The sequence below is a fragment of the Thamnophis sirtalis genome, unplaced genomic scaffold, assembly GCF_051295495.1.
Source record: "Thamnophis sirtalis isolate CommonGarterSnake01/CBP01778 unplaced genomic scaffold, rThaSir2_p1.2 scaffold_7, whole genome shotgun sequence".
NCBI lineage: Eukaryota > Metazoa > Chordata > Lepidosauria > Squamata > Natricidae > Thamnophis > Thamnophis sirtalis.
Window position 1 is genome coordinate 49,711,979 of NW_028261387.1, and position 25,059 is coordinate 49,737,037.

A 25,059-nucleotide genomic window follows, 5' to 3' on the forward strand; every position below is an offset into this window, starting at 1 on the left:
TTGACCCTGAGGAGTGACAAAAGGAACAACCAGACAGAAAACAATGGCCCAGTAAACCACATCATTTATATTGGTTGTCCATATCTGAAGATGGTATAGTCAGCATGCTGTCCTAGTAGGAAGGAATAAATAATAAGGCCACCTGGACAGATTTATCAAAAACAGTCCAATATCATCCTATAAATTACAATGCTTCTGCCCCTGTCTTGCCTTTGAACTGTAGTAGCTAAAGATATGTAAACCATGGCTTTTATCCAAGACTGCCAGTGCTTTGCTGGGAATCTAGTAGGTACTGTAGTTGTCTGCATACTTAATAAATCTATTTTGCATCTTCAAAATGATGTGGTTGATTTAGGTAAGCCAGGTTTTGGCCAGGAGACATAGCAATGAACTCCTTAGCCATTACTGCCCCTTTTCTAGATATTTTGAATGTTGTGCTAGCCTGATTATTTCAGATTGAAGTCATCTGTAAGTGATTTAGTTAAAGAACCAATTGCTAATTCTTCAGTGCTATAGAATACAATGAACACTCGGGAGAAACTTTAAAATGTATAAATAACAATCTTGCTTAAATCCATGTGTTTGTTTAATTTCATTCCCCATATTAATACAAATTTAATGTAATACAACCTGCTTAGGGTACATGTATGATAAATGCCTTTTTCCATAAAAATGAAAGATAGGTTTAACACTGACAAAATGATGGCACATGCAATAAGTCGCTGCCAGTATATTTATAGTATATGGGGTGCACTTTTTAAAACTACAGTATTTAACTAAAAGGAAGACAAATATTAATTTGACATCCATCTCCAAAGGAAGAGTAAACAGAAAAACTAAACAAGAAAAAAAATCTTGTTTAATACCCTAGCTTTCCTTAGCTTAGTTTTCCTGTACTTAGGACTGGTATGGCTGGTGTTTGCCAGGGAAACTCCATTTTGTTGAGTTCATTTTGCTCATTTCTGTTCCTAAATGTTTTCACTTTGGACATTTGCCTCTCATTCTTGGGCCTCATATCCTAACATCCTTGCCCTAAAATTCCTGGAAGGCTACGTGATAGCCTTATCAAACAACACGTACCATTCTGAATGAGGACAGCAGTGAAAACAAAGCTGGTCCCTTCTTCCTGCTATAAACAGATTAGTTAGAACGTGCTAACTCCCCTTTTCTTGTTGCAGATAAATTAGCTAGAAAGTTTTGTATATTTAATTACTAGCTTTATCAGTTAGATACAGAGGGGCAAAGTCTGAAATATTTTAATAATGAACCCACCTGCTGGGTGGGCCATACATGGGTGTAAATATTTTATTGCTTGTTGCCTATTGCTTGCTAAGGATCATGTGCCTCTGTTTTCCAAAAGTGTGTAAAAGCTATGCTAACCTGTGCATTGAGGGCTCTTCATTTGTGTTTTAGACCAGAGAGCACACACCTTCGTGCTGAAATTTCCTGCCTTATGTGATAATTGGCTACTTTGCACCAGGGAAGAACAAATCCAGCATTTGGCTGGGCTAATCAACACTTTGTCAACCTAGGTTTACCAAATTTACATTGAAATCAGTCCTGGAGATTCTGTTTCCTCCTAAATATCAACACATCTCCTATGTTTGCATACTTATGTAATAGTGTGCATATATACTTGCCAAAAACCACATTCCAAAAATGAAAGAGAATATATTTGGAATTCATATCTATTAATTAAAATTTCCTTTAAAAATTGTTTATAAAATTGATTCACAAATCATTTTCTCAAGTCACTTTCTCACACACATAATGTAGAGGAGATGAGGAGAGCTTGCTGTTCACTTGTCATTTCATTACCCAACTAGGTAACATCATCAGTTACCTAATTATTAGCCCTAATATTATCTGACTATTGCTTTGGTAGCAGCTCTTCCTCTTGTCTTTCAAGGAAATTTCCTATTCCTCTCCACATAAACAAACCATTCTTACACCATGCACCCCTAATGATGGAGTGAGGGATATGGAAAGCTCAACTCTGAGAAAGGAAGATAAAGAAGTAAAAGTTGATGAAGTTGAGGCAATGAGAAGAAATAACTGGATAGAGAAGAAATGAAAAGAGAGCAAAACTTTATTTAGATATAAAAAGATTTAAAATTCACCATGTAAACAGCCTTCTTATACAAAAGCTAATTTTTAAAGTCATCCAATATTTTCAGCAAGCAATCATTTGAAATTCTTGGGCATTTTTGTTTCTTTGCATTCTTACCTGCTTATCTAAATGGACTAATTTGGAGGGAGGGAAATCTCTAATCTTCATATTAAGAAATATGGTGTTTATTCTACAGGAAATTTGTAGATTTCATTATGTCAAAGAAATGGCAGGATTATTTTTTCCAGTATTTTGTTCTGTGGGCTGTTCTGATGGTTCTTGTAAAGAATTTCTCATATTTTTTCTTGTTCAGTTTACTTTCATTAAGCATATTGGAAAATTTTGCCTGTCTTATTTGCTATTGTTATAAAATAATAAAAATCACACTTTCGATTTTCAGTGACAGTGAAAATATGCAGCATAAACTTTGGCTCTAGAAAGTGCAGTAAAGATTTTGGGACCTTGTGCAGCCTATAGTTATGAGCTGTACATTCCTGCATTATTACAGTATGAACTGATACTTCCTTAGTGTTCAGATATGTATATGCATGTGTGGTCCATTTCTTATATCAGGAAGACTTTATGGACAAAAGCACAATATTTAGTTTTCCTTTCATTCTATTCATTTAAGAATAATAATGGGATGTTGGCCTTCATACAGTGCTTGCAAAATTAGTTATAAAACTCATGAAACTATTGCTTCAGTCTCCCTATTATAAGACCCAAGTGTCTGTCTATAAATATCCAGTTCTGAAGATAATTCAGAGAACCCAGCTGCTGCCAAAAACATGCCCTTCCATTTGTCGAATTATTTTTTAACTGATTTCACTAAAAAAAGATGCAAAATCTAGATAAACTTGGGAAAGTTTCATTGTTGATACAAAGTGCTCTGTTTACATATTCAATTGTGTCCCCCCCCCCTCTTTTTGCCATTTAATTTGTCATTTAAGAGCTTGAATCCAGAAATTAGGTTAAATTGTTCATCACTAATAATAAATATTTATATTACAACATTGCCTAGAGGCATCTGATACATTGGCAGCCTTTTCTGGTATACAGTATATCGCATAGATAGGAAATAAATGACAAGTTCTGTATTACAATTATAACACTGCAAGCCGAAACACATTTACTAGACAGTGTATTTAACTGAACACAGATTTATTATACCTTGTGGGATTTGCATTTCTATCCAGATTTTTTTTTTGTTAAATGGATTATTTCCATTAAGAGATATACAAAAAAGGAAGCTAAAACATGAGCAGATGAATAAAAGAAAATGGTGATGCCTAGATGCCCCATTAAACGACTATAATGAGCTACTGTCACTGCACATTTGAAGATCCATCCAGAAACAGGTGGGGCTAAATGCTAAGCATGCAGCAATCCAACCAGTTCCTTAGTCTCATTAGTCTTCTTCTGATTCTTTCAAGGGATAGAGCAAGAGATAGTTTTTATATTGAAAAATGATAGCTATAAAAACCTGCCAGGCTGTTTAGCACTGCTAACACATTTGGTTAAAGTAAGTACCATTCACCCAACTTTTCATCCTATCAATTTCTCTACCAGGATTTAGCACTCTGTGCATTTTGAAAACACACTCCAGAGACTGAGATGTAGGATAATCAGCATGTGGTCAAAATGGGTCAGATCTTTGAATGATGCTATTAATTCCAGGCATTTTTCTGAACCTTCTAGCTCTGAAACTTGTATTGCAACACTGAGTCAATTTCTTTAGGACATGGAACGGTTCAAAAAGCATTGGTGTAGAGCAGCATGTGTTGTTATCTTCCTCTAATTTTGGAGTTTCACACTGATTAATCATCTTAATTAGTGCTATCAACACGTTTTGCAGATGTTTCCCAAATATAGTTTTTTCTCAGAATGCAAAATGATTATAGTTAATTTCTCATTGACATCTACATTCATCCGAGTGATATTACCAGAAATCAAAGAGACCAGGGAATTTGGGGTTTTTGGTGTTTCCTGAGCTTGTTTTTTTTCTATTTTCAAAGTTATATTGTCTGTGTTTTGAACCAAAAGTTGGGTTTACAGGCTATTTATGTGTGGCAGCTTCTTCTATCTGTTTTTATCAATATTGTTGTGTTTTGTGTATATGTTTCTGATTGACCTCCTTTGCATCATTGACTATATTGTTTATTCTAAATTATTGATCTTTGATGTTTGTTCCCCTATGTGCAGATTGCTGGGTATGTGATATTTCTAAAAGCCATTTTTGCTGTGGCAGTCTAGAACTGTTAAAAATGGAAGATAATTATATCTTGACTCCTGTGAATTTTTGTTACCTAAAAATATCTTTATTTATATATATACAGTGTGTGTGTGTGTATGTATGTATGTGTGTATGTGTGTATATGTATGTGTGTTTGTGTGTATGTATGTATACATACATACGTACGTACGTATGTATGTATGTATGTATGTATGTATGTATGCAGGTTTTGGTGTATTCGGGTCTTTTCCTGTGTAAGATTGAGAGTATCTTGGCAACGTTTTAACGAGGTCCCACTCGTCATCCTCAGGCTGGTGTCTTCGGCCTCATGCCTGTGTGAGCAAAGCGTGATCAGAGCTGCCGTCCCTCTATAAATACTGGTGTGGGGGTGTGTGTGGAGTACTGGCTCTGTTGCTGCAAGCAGATTGGTTGGCTGTGTTGTAATATCTTGATTAGTTGATGGAGTTGATGTTTGCAGATTAGTCAGCTGTTTCGTAATATCCTGTGTGGCTGAGGTATTGGCTGTGTGCTTGGACAATCTAAAACTGTGCTGCCTACGGTCTGACCTAAGCATAGTACACAAAATTGTCTGCTACAATGTCCTATGTCTCAATGACTACTTCAGCTTCAACCTCAATAATACTCGAGCAAAAAATAGATACAAACTCAAGATAAACCGCTCCAAACTCGATTGCAGAAAATACGACTTCAGCAGCAGAGTGGTCAACACTTGGAATGCTCTATCTGACTCCGTTGTTACATCCTCAAAGCCCCACAGCTTCAAACTTAAACTGTCCACTGTGGACCTAACCCTATTCCTAAGAGGTCCATAAAGGGGCATGCATAAGTGCACCAGCGTGCCTTCCGTCCCTGTCCTACTGTCCCCATTTATTTGTACTCATTTCCTTTGTTCATGTCCATGTTCATACTTACACCTGTTACCTTGTACACGTTTGACAAACTAAATGAAATATTTTTTTTAAAAAAATGCTATGACAGAGGAGAAAGGGGGTATAGAAGGAAAGATAATAAGCAAACAGAATGCAGACAGAGAAGTGGAGGCAATATCTGGAGTTTCACAGCTATTATAAGCAGGCAAGAGGACTATCGTTCAATTGTTAGGACTACAAAAATTAGTTATCAGCATATCATAGTGGGAATCCTGTTTGGAGTTATAGCTTTGCTGGGAGCAAGTAGAAAAGGAACAACCATGGGAAAACAGCATTTTATCTTAATTAGTATAAGAACCTTTGAAAAACAGCAAGTTTTATGATACTTTACAGACTTTGAGATTCATGTTTGAACTGAATATTAAAAGACTAAGTATAAAGACATGTATGTGGCAGGGGGATATGTGGCCCCATGTAGAAGAATGGAGTTGACCCAGAACAATAACCTGTAGCACACACTTTGGGAACATGTGTGCTGCAATAAAGCATTGTTTACAGATTTGCTACACTGTGGTCTGCCCAGTCTTTGAAAAACAAAGAACCTCACATGGTTATCCCTTTCTTTTACTAATCATCCTCTAGGCAGCATCTCTTCCTCAACAACCCTTCTTCAAAGTTATTCCTATATACCATTACAGAAAAAGCAGAAATAGCAATTTCCAAAAGTAATTATAAAAGGAAGTATGCAAACTCAGTGTCCTTTTAAGACACCGAGTGTGGTTTGAGAAGATGACTATTCCGTTATCTCCCAGAGATAATTATGAGAATTATGAAGAGGTGGCTTCACTTGCTGGCTCTTCATTCTACTATGGTTTTTGGTTTTGTTTTGAGTGAAGCCATCTTCAATTCACCATTTCTTGATGTTATGGAAATCCATTGAGGCACACTTAGGAATATCAAATCCTGAGAATGTTAGGCATGTCCCTAGGAGCTTTAAAGTGAAAAACCAGTACTTTGAATTGCTCCCGGAAGCACAGTGGCAGCTCATAAACTAGAGGTATTACACATATTGAATAACTGGCAACAATTGCCACCCATGCTTCCACGTTCCACAGCAGTTGACACTTCCAAATGCTGTTCAAGAGCAGACTTAACATTAGAATGACTAATATAAATTCCAAACATTGTTTAGTTTTTAAAATAAACTTATTCTGAGATGAAGGAAGGAAGGAAAGTACATAGGAAGGAAGGAAGGAAGGAAGATCCTCCTTAGTGATTTCCAGACTGTATCTCTAGTGATGCCAACAGTTGCTTTAGTTTGGCATGATTTCTGTGTATAGTAAGGAACAATAAGAGAATAACAGAGTTGGAAAGGATATTGGAGGTCTTCTAGTCCAACCCCTGCTCAGCAAAAACCATATACCATTTCAGACAAATGATTGTCCAATGTCTTCTTAAAAACTTCCAGTATTGGGGCATCCACAACTTCTAAAGGCAAGTTGGTCCACTGTCAGGAAAGTTCTCCTTAGTTCTAGGTTGCTTCTCTCCTTGATTAGTTTCTATCCATTGCTTCTTGTCCTGCCTTCAGGTACTTTGAAGAATAGGTTGACTCCCTCTTCTTTGTGGCAGCCCCTCAAGGACACTCCTTAGAAGATAATAAAGGACACTGCTTAGAGGACATGGCTTTCTTGGTTTTTGGGTCTGACAAAATACATAATTAATTAACTATGGGGCTTACTTTTGGGGACAAATTATACTATCCCTATCTGTGTACTGTATGTGCATGTATATGTTTTATATATGTACATGTGTTGTGTATGTGCTATAAAACCTTTCAGGAAATTATTGTAGAGTGTAAAAATATTTTTAAATTGTATGAACTTTCTGGTATTCCTTACAGTAATCTTAAAGAATCAATATGTTGAAAGATCTGTTCAATCTTTCACTGATAAAGATGTTAGAATGGGGGCGGGGGGGGGTTGCCTTAGAATAATCCCAGTATTGAGGAGGGAAGACATGGTAGGCCAAACCAATATTTGTCTTCCTGTTTTTAGACACCAAGCTGCATGTGTGTGAAGTCTTTCAGAGAGCTCCTTCTTGAAATATGACTGAGTGCATTACTTTAAGTACAGCTGAACCAGGTCAGGAAAAGTGCAAGGTATTTTAATGCATGACTTGGTCTTTTTCTCTTCCACAAAGCTGAAGATTTCTTGGAGTTCCTCTTATTCTGGAGAGTGTTATTTAAGAGATATACTGCAGTATAGGTAACACATCTGTGTGATCTGTGATATTCTTTAATAACACTTCAGTCCTCTTTGAAAGACTTGTTCCATCTGTGTATGTAAAAAGACTGCATGAGCCTGTGGGCTTAGCTGAAATAAGTTATGCCTCTGTGCTGCTCCTGATAAAATCAAAGCAATTTATACTGTTACCTATGCACAATAGATCAGATAAGAGAATCTGTGGGGCAGGGAAGGCCAAGTAAATAATCCACTCTTTTGAGTTAGAGGCAGAAGGAATATGGAACATCTGGCTGTTACTATGACCACATAAATTCTCAGAAGATGTCTGAATATTCATCTATTTGATAATAGGTGGCATTCTGTAAATCAGAATAGATCTTATTAAATAACATGAAACAGGGATGGGAAATCTGTAGCTCTCCATGTTTTGCCAAATAGCAGTTCCAAGCCTCTCCCTGGCTTGGAGTATGGCTAATAATGAAGGAGATTTGAAGGTATAGATTTGCCAACTTCTGACAACAGGTTCTCCATCTTGGATGATAATCCATGATTCTCACTGTATTTGTGTAGTTACTGCTAACCAGTTTGCTTCAAACTCAAAATTAGAAAAATACTAAAAAGTATAGTTTCTAATGACAGAGGCAAGTTGTATTTAGCAGGTAATATATATTGCAGCATATTTCTGGGTTTGTTTTTTGGCTCAAAATAGCTCCATAGCTGCTTGTAAACTACAATACAAATGCAGAAGTTAATGTACAATACAATGAAGGCAAGGTAAACAGCAGCTCTCTGAAACTGAGCTCACAATGTCCAAATTAACATAAATGAAATAAAAATACCCAAACTCCCAACATATCCTTCCTCTTACCTTAAAGAAAAACAAAACTGTTGTTCTCCTCCCCAAATGTTGAATGAGTAGGAGTAAAAAAAACACTAAAACTCTCTCTCTCTCTCTCTCCCTCCCTCTCTCTCTCTCTCTCTAACAAACAAACTCAACAGGTTCTTACCTTTTAGCAATAAATATATGCCTCATTCAAGCTTTATGGCAATATGTAATTGTTGGAAAACGACCAACTGCATGGAAATGGGAAAGGCAAGTGAGCAAAAGACGTTTTGGTTGTGACATCTGAGTAGAGTCAAGGTGTTACTGATTCAGTTAATAAGATCCTGCAGGGAAGATAGCAACATCTGCAAAGTTATGAGCATAATCATAAAATAAAATATTGGGATTAGAAGACCTTACTTATTTTTTTTATCCTAGATACAAGAGAAACCAGATGCAACAGTGTGGTTATTCTACTCTTTGATTCTAGACTGAAAAAAGTATAACAGCAATAAAAAGTATTTTGAATGTGAGCAAAACACCTAATGCTTTATAACTGGGTGTTTACCAAATTAAAATTGGTAGGAAATACTTTACTAAATCATTCTCACTCCTTTGCTATTTTAATGGAGCACACCAGCGGTGGGTTCCAGATCCCATCACAACCGGTACACTGCGCATGGGGCCAGGCGTTCTAGCTGGGCACACGCCACCGCCCTGCGACACCCAGCTGCTCGGTGGTGGTTGCACAGGTGCTGCACGCTATACGCGCTTGCGCAATTGGCCGATCGTGTTATAAACAACTATGGAACGGGGGTGGGCAGGTGGGCCAAACAAGCCACTGTACCTGTATGGTGGCCACTGCTCCTGGCTACTACTGGTACGGCTGTACTGGGTCATACTGCCCAGAACCCACCACTGGAGCACACCTTTACACACCACTGGAGGGTTGGTGCCTTGGTTTCCATCAAATGAGAGGCCCTACCTTACAGGATGTTAAAGGGAGCAAGGCGGAAGCACGTTCAGATGTGCAAGATTTTGTCATTATAGCTTTTACAATAAAAGTAGTACTTATCTGCATGGCATTGGTTTTCTAGTCTGGTCTACTTGTTGAAATTACAGGAAGCAACTTTCTATAATAGCTACAATAGTAGAAATCTTTAGCACTAATCTGCACACTAAAAATCTATTAGCCATGTAAGTTTTAAAGATACTATATTTAAACATATGGTTTTAAAATGATGGAGTCAGTTAAATTATTTTTTTTATAAAATTGCATGTTTAACATTGTATTTCAGATAATAATTCAGGATTTACAGGGTACAGTAAATAGCACAAGTTATCGCCTCCGAAATATCTTAGTTAAGCACTGGGTCCATACAGTACAGGGTCCACAAATGTTGTAGGACTAAGGAACATACTTGGCCTTTGGATAGCAAGTTAAAACCGTACCCTAAAAAATAATGGCCGTGGGCAGTACAAATGCTAGGTTCAACTATGTTACTTTCATTTAATTAAAATTAAAACATAATTAATATAATTGCACTCCCAACATGTTTCTTATTATTTTGCTGGTTCATTTATTATTTTTTAATATCATGCACCACTTGTGTCAGGGAGATGGAGAGACTTGAAGTTCATATAAACCAGGAGTGTCAAACTTGATTTCATTGAGGGCCACATCAGGGTTGTGCTAGGGGGCATGGCCAGCTTGACATCACTCATGTTGGGGGCACCTGTGATGGCCCAAGAGCTCTGCCAGCGAAAACCAGCCCCCGAGCTCTGTTTTCGGCTGTGACAGCCTCCTGCCAGTGCAAATGGAGCTTGTGCAAACCACACTCCATTTTTGCTGGCAGAGCATTGTGGGCTGGTCTTTCGCTGTTTCCAAGACAGCCCCATGGGCCACATCTAAGCACCTTTTGGGCCAGTTGTGGCCCACAGGCCTTGAGTTTCACACCCCTGATATAAACAAATGAATGTATTAAATTGGTTTCCCTTCTGTCAACTTAAAAAAGACAATGGGGTCTGGCTTTTCTTGAAATTAGGTAATTTCCCAATTTAGTTTGTCCCCATACTTTATTGGGGTGGGAGGGGGATAGGATTATTTGTAAATATCAATGAAATGTGGAACACGAGCAGAGGCAACAGATGATGGGGAGGAGAGGGATTTTTGGAAATTTATTTTTATTTGTTTATTAAATTCCTCACACAGAAAAGAGACCTCTCCCACGAGCTGCAAAGGCATGGCTGAAGTTTCCAGTGTGATAATAATATCACGATTGTTTAGTATATCGAAGGAAAGGCCAGCTTTTCTTTCTTAAAGTAAATGTTCAGGGAAGGGAGAGAATACACTAAATTACAATGTGATGGCTTCTGTTTGATGAAGATTGCCAATTCCTAGAGCACTCTCTGATACTGAACGAAACAATCATTTCTGGGAAAGCTTCTACAATGCTGCTGTATGAGTCACCTCAGATCATTTGTTTATGCAGATGTTTCTGAATCACATAGAAAATAGCTTGTTAACTATAGTACCCCTAGACTCTATACCTCAGTATTCATACTGGCCCCTGTGTTACAATGACTAAAATTATGTATGTGCGGTCTTCCTTCTCTCCTCCCTGACTGCCTGCATGTAGGACCACTTGTTCTATTCAGAATAATGATGGGTCCAAAGCTTCTTGCTTCCTGCCTTCAGCCCCCTGCCTGGCTGCAAGGAGAGCTTGTTGTTACCGGCAGTGTAATTATGGGTGTTTGGTCTTACTCTCTTCACCTAAGGTGTAATTTACTTTATATAAAATGTGACTCCACCCCCTCCAAAGCTGGTGCATCCAGCTGCTCATCTTGTGTGCAAATTGTTGCTATTCTGAGTGCCCAGCAGGAGCAGGAAGGAGCCGAGGGAGTAGGAAGCAATAGTGCTGTGGTGAAATTGAAGAGGTTTTAGGGGTGAAGAGAGAGATTTGTCAGCCTGCCATCTCAGAGTCTGCATGGGAATTTGTCCACTGATTTCAGTGAATCTTCAGTTTTCTTCTCATGCGCTGATATTCCTCTCTTTCAACGGGTTCCATTTCTACCCAATAAAATTCAACAACTGCATTAAGGTATCCCCCAATTATATACAATTCACTGTTGTTGGTTCACAAATGACTTCAATGCCTTTTTAATTGGTGCGTGTTTTGCCAGAAAGGAAAAGAGAGCAATTGCTTTGAAGTACATACATGGCTGGGGTAATATTTGAAAGAAGACACTTTATTATACAGTTTTAAGTCTTCTGTAAATTAAAAATGATGGACCAAAAAAGTGACCAACTTAAGTAAGTTTCAACAGAGAAATGACAAATAGTAGTCCTAAAATCTAAACACAACAAGATTAAAGCTAATTATAAGAATGTTTGGACATAGTAGCGCATTAATCCACTTTTACATGTGGATTTATATGTTTCTTAGTATATACTGTATTCGTACATAGTCCAGCCATACACAAATCCTTTCCTTTTCTCTTTTTGACACTGGGCCATAATTTCCCATGATGTCTGAAGCACATGATATTCTAACCTGATTCAGCACTAGACTCCAGCAATGCTCTAAAAGGGGAAACATCATGAGACGGGAGGATGAAGCGCTCAGGCTCATACATAAGTCTGTTTCTAACCTAAATTGATATCCTGTCACGTGTGTATATAAAGCATGTCCAGATGGATCTTATTTAACAGAATAACAGAGTTGGAAGGGACCTTGAAGGTTTTTTAGTTCAACCCCCTGCTTCTGCAGGAAGGCCTATAACAAAGAGTCACAGTGGTTAGAATGCAGTATTGCAGGCTACTTCTGCTGCCTGCTGGCTGCCTGCAATTTGGCAGTTTGAATCTCACCAGGCTTAAGGTTGACTCAGCCTTCCATCCTTCTGAAGTCGATAAAATGAGGACCCAGATTGTTGGGGCCAATAAGCTGACTCTATAAACCGCTTAGAACTATAAAGCACTGTGAAGCAAAATATAAGTCTAAGTACTATTGCTATTTCAGACAAATGATTGTTCAATCTCAAAAACCTCCAGTGTTGGAGTACCCACAACTACTGGAGGCAAGTCATTCCTCTGATTAATTGTTCTGTCAGGAAATTTCTCCTTAGTTTTAGGTTAGTTCTCTCTATTAGTTTCCATTCATTGCTGCTTGTGTTCCTCCAGATGCTTTGGAGAATAGGTTGATCCCGTCTTCTTTGTGGCACCCCTTAAATACTGGAACATTCCTTCTTTTCATTAAACTAGAAATATCCAATTCTTGCAACTGTCCTTCATATGTTTTAGCCTTCATTTGTGAGGCTTACATACCAGCCTAACAAATTCTTCCATCTATAGAATTTGGAAAGCTGGTCTAATAGAGCCCCCCCCCCCACACACAAAAAAGTACCCAAAATAGGGATACTTGAATAATAAATACATAATCAAAACAAAGTTGCAGTAATGCATTTGTCATACAATTTCAAAAGTGCAGGACTGTTTTCTTGCTACGCAGTTTCTCGTTTTCATTGTGGAAGAAGAAGTATGTGAGAAGAGGACAGCCAATATAAAATCGGGATGCTACAGATTGTTGTCACTGGGAGATTCTGAGGAAGGGGGGGCAGTTTTGCTCATGCACAAAATGGCAAATGAACTTCATGCCAAATAACAGAGGTTCACAAACCCATTTATTCTTTATACAATCACTGCTGATACATGATAATATATAATAGGATGACAGACAAGAAAGTTCACTTTTCTATTTCTCTCTACATGCATGTATACGTAAAAGAGAGACACTTTTATCAGCTTGGATTTTCTGAAGTCACATGCTGCCCATAATATAAGTAAGCTATATTCATGCTGAAACACTCTTTTCCCTTGCAGGCCAAGATACAAACTCATGCCCTTCCTCCAGGCCAACTTCAGAGGTAGCATCAGCAACTTCACACTCCGTAACCTCTACTTCTAGTTCTCAAAATCAGACCACAGTTGTGAAAGACGAAATCTCACTGGAAGAACGTTCAACATCTCATAGATCCCTGATGAATGGAAATTCTTCATCCAACACAGAATCCGAGGGCAACTTCACAGCAGCAGAGGCAGTGACGTGTATGTTTTTTCCTTCCAATCACATCGACTTTTTCCTTTCCTTTTTTTAAATTGAAAAAGAAAATATCACGATAAAATAAAACAAAGTTACAAAATGAAAAATAAATTGTGGCAAAAGAAGGTTTTAAAAAATGAAAACAAGTGTATGTAAAACAGTGAGTGAATGGAAGCGTCCCAAACATCTAAGCAACAATATTCAATATTTCTATATAGAACAAACAAGGTAATTTTTTAGGGAAAACAGTTTTAATATAGCTAATAAAAACCATAATGAAACTTGGAAAAAAGTCACTTATAATAGATTTTTTTTAAAGACCCTTTGAAAATTTTCAACTAAAGCAATTTCCCATGAATTTAAATATCTTTGATCGACTGAAAGATTTATTTCAATTTTACATTTTAGTAGTGATAACAAACTGGGCAGGCAACTGAATCAATTTTTATTTATTTATTTAAATATTTGTATTTAATAGTATTTATTTCTTAATATTTACAGAAAGAAGTAGAAGAATATCATACAACAGGAAATAAGGTCAATAATTCAAAAGCAGGATTGATTACAAAAGATAGTTTTTCAATTTCTTCAAAAGCTTGTGACCAAAAAGTTATGCGAATTTCGTACAGCCAGTAAAGATGGTAACGCAAACACATATATTTACAATCTCCCAAACATATTTGAAAAAACATTACAATTTGTATTTTCTAATTTTTGTAGGTGGCAATTTTATTTATGAATTATGCTGACGTTTAATTCTTGGTATCATGCTATAGAGCAGGGGTGTCAAACTCAATTTCATTAAGGGCCGCATCAGGGTTGTGTTTGACCTTGGGGGGCCAGGGTGGGTGTGGCGAGCTTGACGTCACTCATGTTGGATGCCTATGGTGGCTCCATTTTTGGCTGTGATGGCTTCCTACAACCCTCTGCCAATGAAAACGGAGCTCGGGAGAATCGCCCATGGCTATCCCGAATTCCATTTTCCCTGGCAGAGGTACTGCGGGCCGGTCCTTTGCTGTTTCCAGGGCAGCCCTGCGGGCCACATCTAAGCACCCTATGGGCCAAATCCAGCCACTGGGCCTTGAGTTTGACACCCCTGCTGTACAACATTTGAATGCAGTTTTATGTTATAAATAGTTCCAATGAACATAGGGTTCATATCATACAATCCTCCTTGAACTTCTTAACCATTGCAAAAGAGCATGTTGTTGTTCACCTTAACACATTCTATATTATGTACTCTTAATATGACATTGTAATATTAAGATATTGTTCTCACTATCAACAGAACTAAACATACACTTTTTTCAAATGTTCTCTCAATGGATGAGATTTAAATAATTTAGGTGGGGAAATGAATGAATTTCTCTGATTTGAAATTCATCTGTTTGCTTTTTAGAAATGTTCATTTATCTAATTTCATCAATACACAGAAAAATATAAAATGCAGATGCTCCAATCCTGATCCTATTCATGGTGTCCTTTTATGTCAGTTGCAGTTTAGGACTGATTGGCTAGGTATACTCAAACCTATGGCAAACCTATGTCTTCAGTTGGCCAACTTTTATATCAGGTGTGCTTCGGATATATTGCATTAATACTGTAGGTATGTTTAATTATTAAAACTGAATTTTCACTTGCAACATGTAACGAAAGTGAAAAGGTGAGCTTTTCAGCAAGTAGAAGCATTGAGATGAGATTCCCTGGAAGCTTATTTGGTTTGAAGTAAAGACAAACATGGTTTGTTCTCAGATGAGAGACTAGCAGTAATGTTAGATAACTGTCAGGACTGTAGGCTAAATTGGGAAATAAAAAAAACAAACTGGAAGCAAACAGTGGTAATCTTTTCCTCCATTTTTACTAAGAAAACCGCCTTCTAGTGTACGTGTAGCTGTCAGTTGAGCTCAGCTGAAGGGCAGTTCTCAGACTGAGTGAGTTCTAAAATCATAGTATCTCTGCAACTTAATATAAGAACCAATTCTCTTTACTTGGTTGCTAGTATAGTTTAGGAATAAAACAATTTTTATAGCCCAACTTACATTATAATAGTATGGATGTAGTTGAAGCCAAGTCAAAAGAAGGTCATATTGCTATTCCAAATATCAGAGAGTGACATTTTTATCACTGGCTGAGCCTTTGAGTTAAAACTTTTTGCTACAAAATCTATTTTTCCCCAAATAATAAAAATCATATTTCTTACATTTTCTATCTATAAATGTGGCATATAAATGTCCTTGGTTTGTTTACTTTGTTTCTTCAGCAAACAAAACCAAAAAATCTATTAGTTTGAATGCAACTCTCTTTTTAGTTTGAGAGGAGCTGCCTGTTGACCACATAAATCTGAATCAAAGAGACCTTTAGAAATAATTGAGATTGCTAGTGGAGCACAGGGTGTTGGTCTGAAAAGGGAGACTATTGGAGGGCCAAGAAAAATTGTAATAGTGTGCTGGGAACAAAATTCTTTATCATCAGCAAAAACCCCACCTGTAATTATCTTATTAGGGGAGTCCCCACTCTATAATTTTGTCCCTAAAATAATGATGATTAGAATAGTTCACTCATACCACTGCAGTTAAAGTCATGTCGGTGTGTGAACCCATATTCTCTTGGGCTCCACTGAACTCAGCCAGCAAAAGCCATTCTTAAACTTAAGCTGAAAGTTTTTCTTCTCAGAAAGCATTTACATACAAAGACAGAACTCGCTCTTCTTATTCTGCAGACATAGCTGTAGATATAGTTGGATCTTGGCAACCATTACTGTATCAGTAACAAATGTTCATGAAAAATTGCTATTAGGATGCTAATGCGGCCATTCCAAAGTCACAAAAAGGCAGAAAGGAAACCACAATGCAGACTGTTTTCAGAATGCTGATGTTTGCATACCTGGGTCATAGATGGGTCAAAAAACAAATTGTATTTTAAGAAACAATTTATTTCCAAAAAAGGGGAGAGGAGACTGTACTCCTAACAAGTAGCCTAAGGAATGTAAACTTGATTCAATTTTAATTATTATACAGTATACATAGGGAGGGACACAGTGGTTCAGTGGCTAAGATGCTGAGCTTGTCGATAAGAAAGGTGGGCAGTTCGGCTGTTCGAATCCTTAGCACTGTGTAACAGACTAAGCTCTCATTACTTGTCCCAGCTTCTGCCAACCTAGAAGTTTGAAAGCATGTAAAAATGCAAGTAGAAAAATAGGAACCACCTTTGGTGGGAAAATAATAGCGTTCCATGTACCTTGGGCATTTAGTCATGCCGGCCACATGACCATGGAGACGTCTTTGAACAGCGCTGGTTCTTCGGCTTTGAAACGGAGATGAGCACCGCCCACTAGAGTCAGGAATGACTGGCACATATATGTGAGGGAACCTTTACCTTTACCTATACACAGGGTGTAGGTGATATATGTAATAATATGCAGCAGTACATACCGCCTCTTAGTTCATAGCCTCATAGTTATGAATTAAACAAGATAGTGGTGGCTAAGAGGTTAAGGACAATATTATAAAATGCAACCAAACTTTGATTTGGAATGCTTTGAGATCATCAACTGAAAAGTGTTCTAGAAGTCCCCAGTCCCCAATCCCCAATCCGTGGACTGGCACTGGGCCATAGCATGCCAGAAACCAGGGCATGCAAACTACTGAAGCTCCATCCGCAGTATGCAGGCAGCACACAAAACCACACCCCTTTTGGTCTGCAGGACCACCTCTGTCTATAGAAGCAGTCCCTGGTGCCCAAAGGTTTGGAGACTGCTGTTCTAGAAATCTTCAAAATAAAATTGAAAATTGTTAAAGTTGAGTGTTTCATAATCATGACAAGTACTCATTGGCCAGAAATTGTTTCTATCTATTCTCCAGGAAAATAATCCTTATAGAAAGCCAAATTATTGTTCCATTCTGTCCCGTTCTTTAAAGGGGGAAATATTCACAGAATGCTTTCATGCTCATTTCATGCAACCATTATTGATCATCAACAGCTCTGGCCTGTAGCTAAAAAAATTCTTTTGATGTTTTATCTGTCTAGCTTAGCATTCTCTTATGTATTTGTTGCTGGGTTCGTAATGAAATTCTGCTTATAGATGACTCACGTAGAAGGAGAGTAGTTCAGTTTTGTTGCTTGCAAAGAGTGCTTTTGCAGGACCGAGCATCCAATTTTATTGATCAAACCAAAATCAAAGCAACTAGATATTTTCTGCCTTTACCAAAAGATATATACTTAAATGGAAACCACAAGTTACCGGTATGTGTCCTTGCACATTCCATTCTACTTGTGTTCTTTGATTCCAGTATTCATAATAAAGATTTGAGTATGAGTAGCACCCTTTTGATAGGTTACCCGTAACTAAAGAAACTAGGATTGTACAGCCAGGCATCTACTTACTGTGCATTTCCTGGCTCCACAGTATCTTGACACAAGGAGCATCTTGTGCTTGAAGGCCATGCATGGTGCTCTCAGTATGACTCAGTGTGGCCTTTTTCATCTGGGAAGTCCAGGAGCCCTGTCCAACTGACACCCCAGAAAGAATATAGCTTCTGTTTCTTGAATTGGCTCGTCGTTTCTTTAGCTTTCAACACTTTCTGCTAATTCACTGCTGCTTTATAAATCAGAGAGAGGAAATGTAAAACTTACCTCCTCCCCCCCCCAAATACAAGATCTACTGGGGGGGGGTCTGGTTCATTGCTTTTTAACCAACCCACCCTTTTGCTTGGCTCTGGTCTAACAAGATTATGTTATTTATTTATATATCATATTTATATAGCAGGCCATCTAACATGAAAGTGGCTCCGGATGGTATATAGCACTTAATTTAAAAACTATAAAAAGTCAGTTTAAAAAAGTGGGGGAGATATTAATTACAGTAAGGAGGTCATATCACAAAATCTCTCCATATCAGACCCCAAATCCTGATAATGTAGCCTGATTTTGAGGGATTTTCAGAACGTTGAGAGGGATAAAGATAATCTCACATACATGAATCCATATGTATTTATAGTTCATAATTTGTTTAAATTATGCTTTGTTTCCTTCAAATATATTTCCTGGCCAAGATAATTTATTTTTTTCCATGGATCTGTCCATTGTTCATTAAATCAACAATTTTAACACTGCTCCAACACATTTTGTATACCCAAGGATCATTCTGTACTCTTCTGATTACAGGAACATTGAGACATTGCTTAATTAGAGTCTTCAGAAAGTTTAAACATTTGACTAACACTGGAAAAGTTGGGATGGTTTCTTTAAAAATGTACAAAGTGCTCCTTTACCTTTTCCCAATTATTTTGAGTAGCACTTTTTAAGAAGCCCAGTTTGTTCTGAATTCACATATTGTACTGAAGCAACAATGTGTTTTGGTGAACTTTGGTTTAGTGCATTATGTGAACCCAGCCAATTGTGTCTGATAACACTTGGTAAAAGTCCATGGTGTAAATGTGGGAACCAGGTCATTTTCTGTATATCCGGTTCATTCCAGACATAATATAGACTGTAGAAAATGTATGCACCATTAGAACCTCATCTGCGTGTACTACTATATAAAACCCATAGAAGTATATCTGATTTGAAAATACATGGCAGAATTGAAACATGGACTTCAAAATATCATGCCCTAAAAGGGGTTAGCTAAAGCACTGCCATTAGTTTTCAGTCTTTAAACTAGATTTTTTTCTGAATTTATGCTTAAAGGGGTTTTGAGCATTCACAGCCAAACCACAATCAGTTAACATGTTGCCTCCACCAGAGTGGTTGCCATTTAGCTTTGGTTACTTCTTGTTCCTCCAGGGGCTGGTATATATCATTTGAAATCCAGCATGCTGGTGATGTGGCAAATTAATCATGTATACATATGATCTCTTAGTCATAAATTCTTAGAAAGTTTCATTGAAGAAAATGCAGCCACACAGTTACAGTTAGACAGGAGTTTACAATCATAGCTCTTTTATTGTCACATGGTTTTGCAGTGGAAAAGAGCTGAATAACAGGTCAGCCAGCACTGGGCTTGTCTAGCAGTGCTCAGAGAAGACAAAAAAGCTGCTTAACACAGAAAAGGCCACTCCCCCAAGGCATCACATACAGCGAAGGAGTTCTGCTCTCATCACCACCAGCAAAGAAGACTTAAAATCAGCAGTTTTTCCCAGATAACTCAATTTCCTTAAGGGGTTTCTATTTGTTTGTTTTGGACTTCTGCTGTGATCTTGAGTACAATTACTAGTATATAAACACAATTAAAGTTGAATGGAAATACTTCCAAATATGTATTTCCTTTTTAATAAAAAAAAACTGGCATAGAATGAGTATTTAAATTACACTTTTTATGCAAAACATGTTGCATTACATCGATTCAATTTTGGCATGTGGTCAATACAATTTTCTAAGTTTTAAAACTCATAAATCATTCTTAAGAACTCAGAATTTGATTCTTTATTACTATTTATTATTAGCTTACTATTCTTCTATTCCACCTTTCTGCCTGATAGCAGGCCCCAATGAGACTGAAGGTAAGGGAGAATGAATGATTTAATGCTCTTTAAAAGTCCTGTTGATTTACAGATGTTCTAGGTCTTAGAAATTGTTGAAATGCAGAAAAATAACATATCATACCTTAATCTACATGTTTAGTTTAGCTTTTTTTGTCATATAAAGTCTAAAACCTATTTTAAAAATATTTATGGAAATTCTCAGTCATCCAGATCATGGTTGTCCCAAAGGTGCTTTTTCAAGAGGCAACTGGACTTTCTGGTTTTTCTTCAAAGATGTTTCGCTTTGCATCAAAAAACCTCTTCAGCTCTGACTGGATGGTGAGGAATGGAAGGATTTATACTTCTTCCAGACAGCTGGTCATTTGCATTCTTTTAGAGAGTTGTTGAGGCCACCTGGAAGTTCATCTGTGTCATCAGTGTTACCTGAGTAATGTAAATGGGTGTGGAGCCTTCTTGGAAATATTGAAAGGACTGTCTTGTAGACAGGAGATAGATGACGTTGTATCACTACCCCTCTGTTGAGAGAAGGCTGTTTAGTTTTAACATAGATGGCCTCTTTAACCCCTCTTTCAAACCAGTGGTCCTCTTTGTCCAGAATGTGGACTTTGCTATCTTCAAAAGAGTGGCCTTTCTCTTTTAAATGCAGTTGGACTGCCGAATCTAGTCCTGATGGGTTTGTTCTCCTACATTGAGCCATGCGTTTATGAAGTGGTTGTTTTGTTTCCCAATGTTCTGATCTGCACATGGCTCAATACATTGTACTACATATACCATGTTGCTCAGTTTGTGTCTGGGTGTTTTATCCTTGAGGTGGACAAGCTTCTGCCTTAGTGTATTTAAAGTGTGTAAGTATGTTGTGTTGGCTGAAGATCCTCCTGAGCTTTTCTGATATTCCTGCAACATATGGAATGACAACTTGGTTATTTTATTGTTCTCTGTGTTGTCTGTTATTGAGGAGCTCCTGTAGGATCTTTTTTGAGATTTGATGGACCCACTTGGCATAGTCACTATTTTAAAAGACCATATTATTTTAACTTTTGCAGAAAATATTTCCAGACAGTAAATTTCTATGCATATGTAGAATATGGGAACTTTGTCCTGGGTTTGAAGGGCTTTATAGCTGTTTCAAACTTCAAGGGCAATTATTGTTAAGGGAAAAGAAACAACCTCATCTTTAGCTACTTTTTTTTTCTTCTGTTTTACTCCTCTTCATAGGAACAGCTGCTGTCCTACCTTACAACATAATAATTATCTTTGATTACTACATCATGTTTGTTTGCATCTATCATGAGATAAATCTATCCCTGCTAACTTGTGACCAACCTTTGTTGCTCACAATTGAAGCTGATAATATGGGAAACTACTTCTCTGAGAGCTGACTCATGATGGAACAAATCATTGCTAATCCCTTAGTTGCCCTGAAACAGAAACAATAACATGAGGAAACTTTTAATCATTGTTATAAAGCTTTACTTCATCTATGAGTTAAAATTCATAAAGATCTTAGTCACAGAAAAGGACATTGCTGGGGACCATTTTCAGTACATGCCTAGCTAAAAGATTTAATTGCAGTAAGGACTATAGAGTAAAAGCAGACTTTAAAAATAGAGTTATTTCTCAGAATGCTTTCTGAGACTTTAAAGCCAATAAAATGATTGCTCCAGGTGCAAGTTATGCTTAGGAGAAACAATAAGAAGAAATGGATGTAATTCTAAGAAATAGAAATAATTCTAACAAATCTATTCTCTTTTGGTCCAATAATAAAATGCTATTATCAAAAATGATAGCATAAAATCTTGATTCAAGATAAGATAACTCTCATATCCCAAATATACTTTTTGCAAGAGGCTATTGGACTTTCTAGTTTTTCTGGTTTAAAAAATAACCAGAAAGTCTAGTTATTTTTATTTATTTATTTATTTATTTATTTATTTATTTATTTAATCGATTTATAGGCCGCCCAATCCCAGAGGACTCCAGGCGGCTTACATCGAAGAAAGAAGAATAATAAAAAAATGACAATAAAAACATGTTAAAAACAACACACATACATTCGTTACGATCGGGGCTAGACCTCAACAATGAGGTCAACAGCCCCAGGCCTGCTGGAATAGCCAGGTTTTCACAGATTTTCTGAAGGCCATGAGAGTGGGCAAGGTCCGGATTTCTGGGGGTAGCTCGTTCCAAAGGGTCGGAGCAGCCACAGAGAAGGCTCTCCTCTGGGGAGCCGCCAGCCGGCATTGTCTGGCTGACAGCATCTGAAGGAGGCCCACCCTGTGGGATCTCATCGGCCATTGGGAGGAATGTGGCAGTAGGCGGTCTCGGAGGTATGCTGGCCCTAAGCCATGTAGAGCTTTAAAGGTAATAACCAACACCTTGAATTGCGTCTGGAGACCAATAGGTAGCCAGTGCAGCTCACGGAGGATCGGTGTGATGTGGGTGTACCTAGGTACACCCAATATCGCTTGCGCGGCTGCATTCTGGACTAGTTGCAGTCTCCGAACACTTTTCAAGGATAGCCCCATGTAGAGCGCGTTGCAGTAATCCAGCCTTGAGGTGACTAGGGCGTGAGTGACTGTTTGGAGTGCCTCCTGATCCAAGTAGGGTCGCAATTGATGCACCAGGCAAACCTGGGCAAGGCCCCCCTGGTCACAGCCGACAAATGATGTTCCAGTGTCAGCTGTGAATCCAGGAGGACTCCCAAATTGCGGGCCCTCTCTGACGGGTGTAAGTTTTCACTTGTTGCCTCTTGTTTGTTTGTTTGTTTGTTTGTTTATTGGATTTATATGCCGCTCTTCTCCCAAAGGACTCAGGGCAGTGTACAACATTAAAAAAAACACATATTACAAAAGTTAAAAAGAAAATTAGATAGAGTATCCAAAAGTACCTTTGGGACAACCATGACCTGGATGACTGAGAATCCCCATAGACATAAATCTCATGTGTACATCTACTCCCAACTTAATCTTGTGAAAGCTACAGTTACAATTTTATGCTGTCCTATTTGTATATCTGTTTTTATCCAGGTGCGTTCCAAAATATCATTCCTGTTTTTTGAAACTAAGGGTTAAAAAAATTAGACACAGATTCTACTGATTACTCTGCTTCTACCCAATTTTGCAGAGGTATAGATATTACATAAAGTCTGGTTAGATTCTTTTTCATTTTTTTTAAAAGATCAGTGCATCAACTGGTGAGTTAACTAAAAATTCTGTATAGAATGGTGATAATAATTGGAAAAGAAAAAAATACACCCAGGAAATTGAAAGAAATCCAGATGGTGAGCATTTCATTGACACTGAATAAAAGCAAGATGATTTGCTGTTTTAAAGTTTATTTCTTTTTCAAACAGTTTATGTTATCTATCAAGTCAAGATGTATACAAAGCTTCTTACATTGCCTTAAACAATTAGGATTTTTTTAGGAGAAAAAATTGTCTTTCCTCTTCCAACAGGTCAGCCTCAAAGCCGTGTAACTGTCCAGATTCCTTCAGACTTGACTTGTATCCCGTTGCTACAAAATGGTGCTGGATATCTATCAGATGACCTCAGCAATTCTAAGGGAGAGACTGGCAATGGGATCTTATGTTCTGAACTTAGATCACTGTCAAGTTCCCAGAAGCCTCATCGGAAACTGCAGTCCCATCACTCCATCAACAGCCATATCAGCAAAAAAAGCAAGAGCAGCTCCAAATCAGCATCCTCTCAGATCCCTACTGAAGCACAAGAAGGTATCTTCACTTGGTCCTCTAAATGAGAGAGACCATGTTCCTACTTGGTCTTTTTATTGTGACATAATCCAAGAATAGTCTCCAGGACTGTAAAATTGGTTATACTTTGAACGCCCCTCCCCCATCTCCTTCAGGCAGTTGTTTAACTTTAATATGCATGGACTTCAACTCCCAGGCTTGCCCTAGTCAGCCATGTTTGGTGGAGGGATTCTAGGAGTTGACGTCCACACATCTTAAAGTTGCCACGGTTGAAAAAAACTGCTTTGGAGGGAAATCAGATGATTGCAGAAACTTAAAACAGGAGGAATAGAGGCAGAAGAGTTATAATGAAGCATATAAGATGAGAGGGGGGGAAGCATAGTTCTCATCCAATCTAAGACTGAAGAACGTTTTCATTTACATTAGTTTTGGATTTCGATCCCTTTAAGAATTTGTATAATTAATATAGGCTATCAGCTGTAGGTCTTCAACTGGTTCTTCACCTTGGGAGATTATTAAGAACTGGACCTGCTTTTTAAAACACGAGTCCTTGATCCCACAACATTGGTATCCTTTCCATTCAGCTTTATCCACTGACATGGCCAAAGGGTGGTGTAAGATATCCTGTATCTTTTGGGCTAAGGGAATTATTTATATGTCCACTGTCTTCGAAAGCATTAATTCAAAATAGGAAAGTTCTGGGTAGTCATGCCTTTATTCTTTTATCTTTGATTATTTCTGTGTCCCTGTTTGGGAATAGCATTTCAGGAATCACGATAATGTAATTTTGCTGTATATAAACATAAGTTTGGGGGAACGTTTTCTGTTTTTGAAACTAGGCAGGTCAGGAGTTTGAATTCCATTGTTCCTTTCTTTGTTTTGTCTACACACTTGCATTTTGTTTTTCAATATAAATGCCAAACTCCTGCTTCACTGTGTATTTTCCTCACCCTTGCAAATTGCATTCCTGAGTGCATTATGTTTTTTAAAAAAATGGTTTTTTGTGCAAATAGGGGAAGACAGTTAAAAAGAGAGTAAGTACTGTAAGCAAATACTCATTTATTTATGAGACGATTTAGGAGAATTGCAGTTGAAGCTCCACAATTCCTGAATCTTTCTATTTTTGCAGCCTTTCTCTCCTACCACAATTCCCAAAAGCTACTTGAATGGTTTCCTGACATTTTAATGTGGGGAATGCAGATGTGTTATAGCCACTCATGCAGCAATCATTCAAACTTGCAACAATGCTGAATAGGGAAGACTCATGAACTAGAGTTCTAGTCATCCTAGTATCCCCACAATGGTCTGGGAGTTTGGCATGTGCCTCACAATTATGGTATCACAGTGAGCAGGAGCCCAGTAATTACAATTTCAAATATTCCCTATCGATTTCCCACAAGTCAAGTGGTAGCACAGTCACATGACATCATGCTTTAAGACTATGTTGCTTAGTGACAGCAGTTCCGGTCC

The 25,059-nt window shown here is 37.8% G+C and overlaps 1 protein-coding gene across 1 annotated transcript in view; it reads left to right on the forward strand.

Moving 5' to 3' along the window:
- The window catches only part of MDFI (MyoD family inhibitor), a 50,888-nt gene that overhangs the window by 22,941 nt on the left and 2,888 nt on the right, over positions 1 to 25,059 (forward strand). Inside the window, exons 3-4 of the mRNA XM_014064170.2 lie at positions 13,179 to 13,403; positions 23,335 to 23,610. Coding sequence (XP_013919645.1) covers positions 13,179 to 13,403; positions 23,335 to 23,610 — 501 coding nt within the window. The remainder of the gene's footprint in view (positions 1 to 13,178; positions 13,404 to 23,334; positions 23,611 to 25,059) is intronic.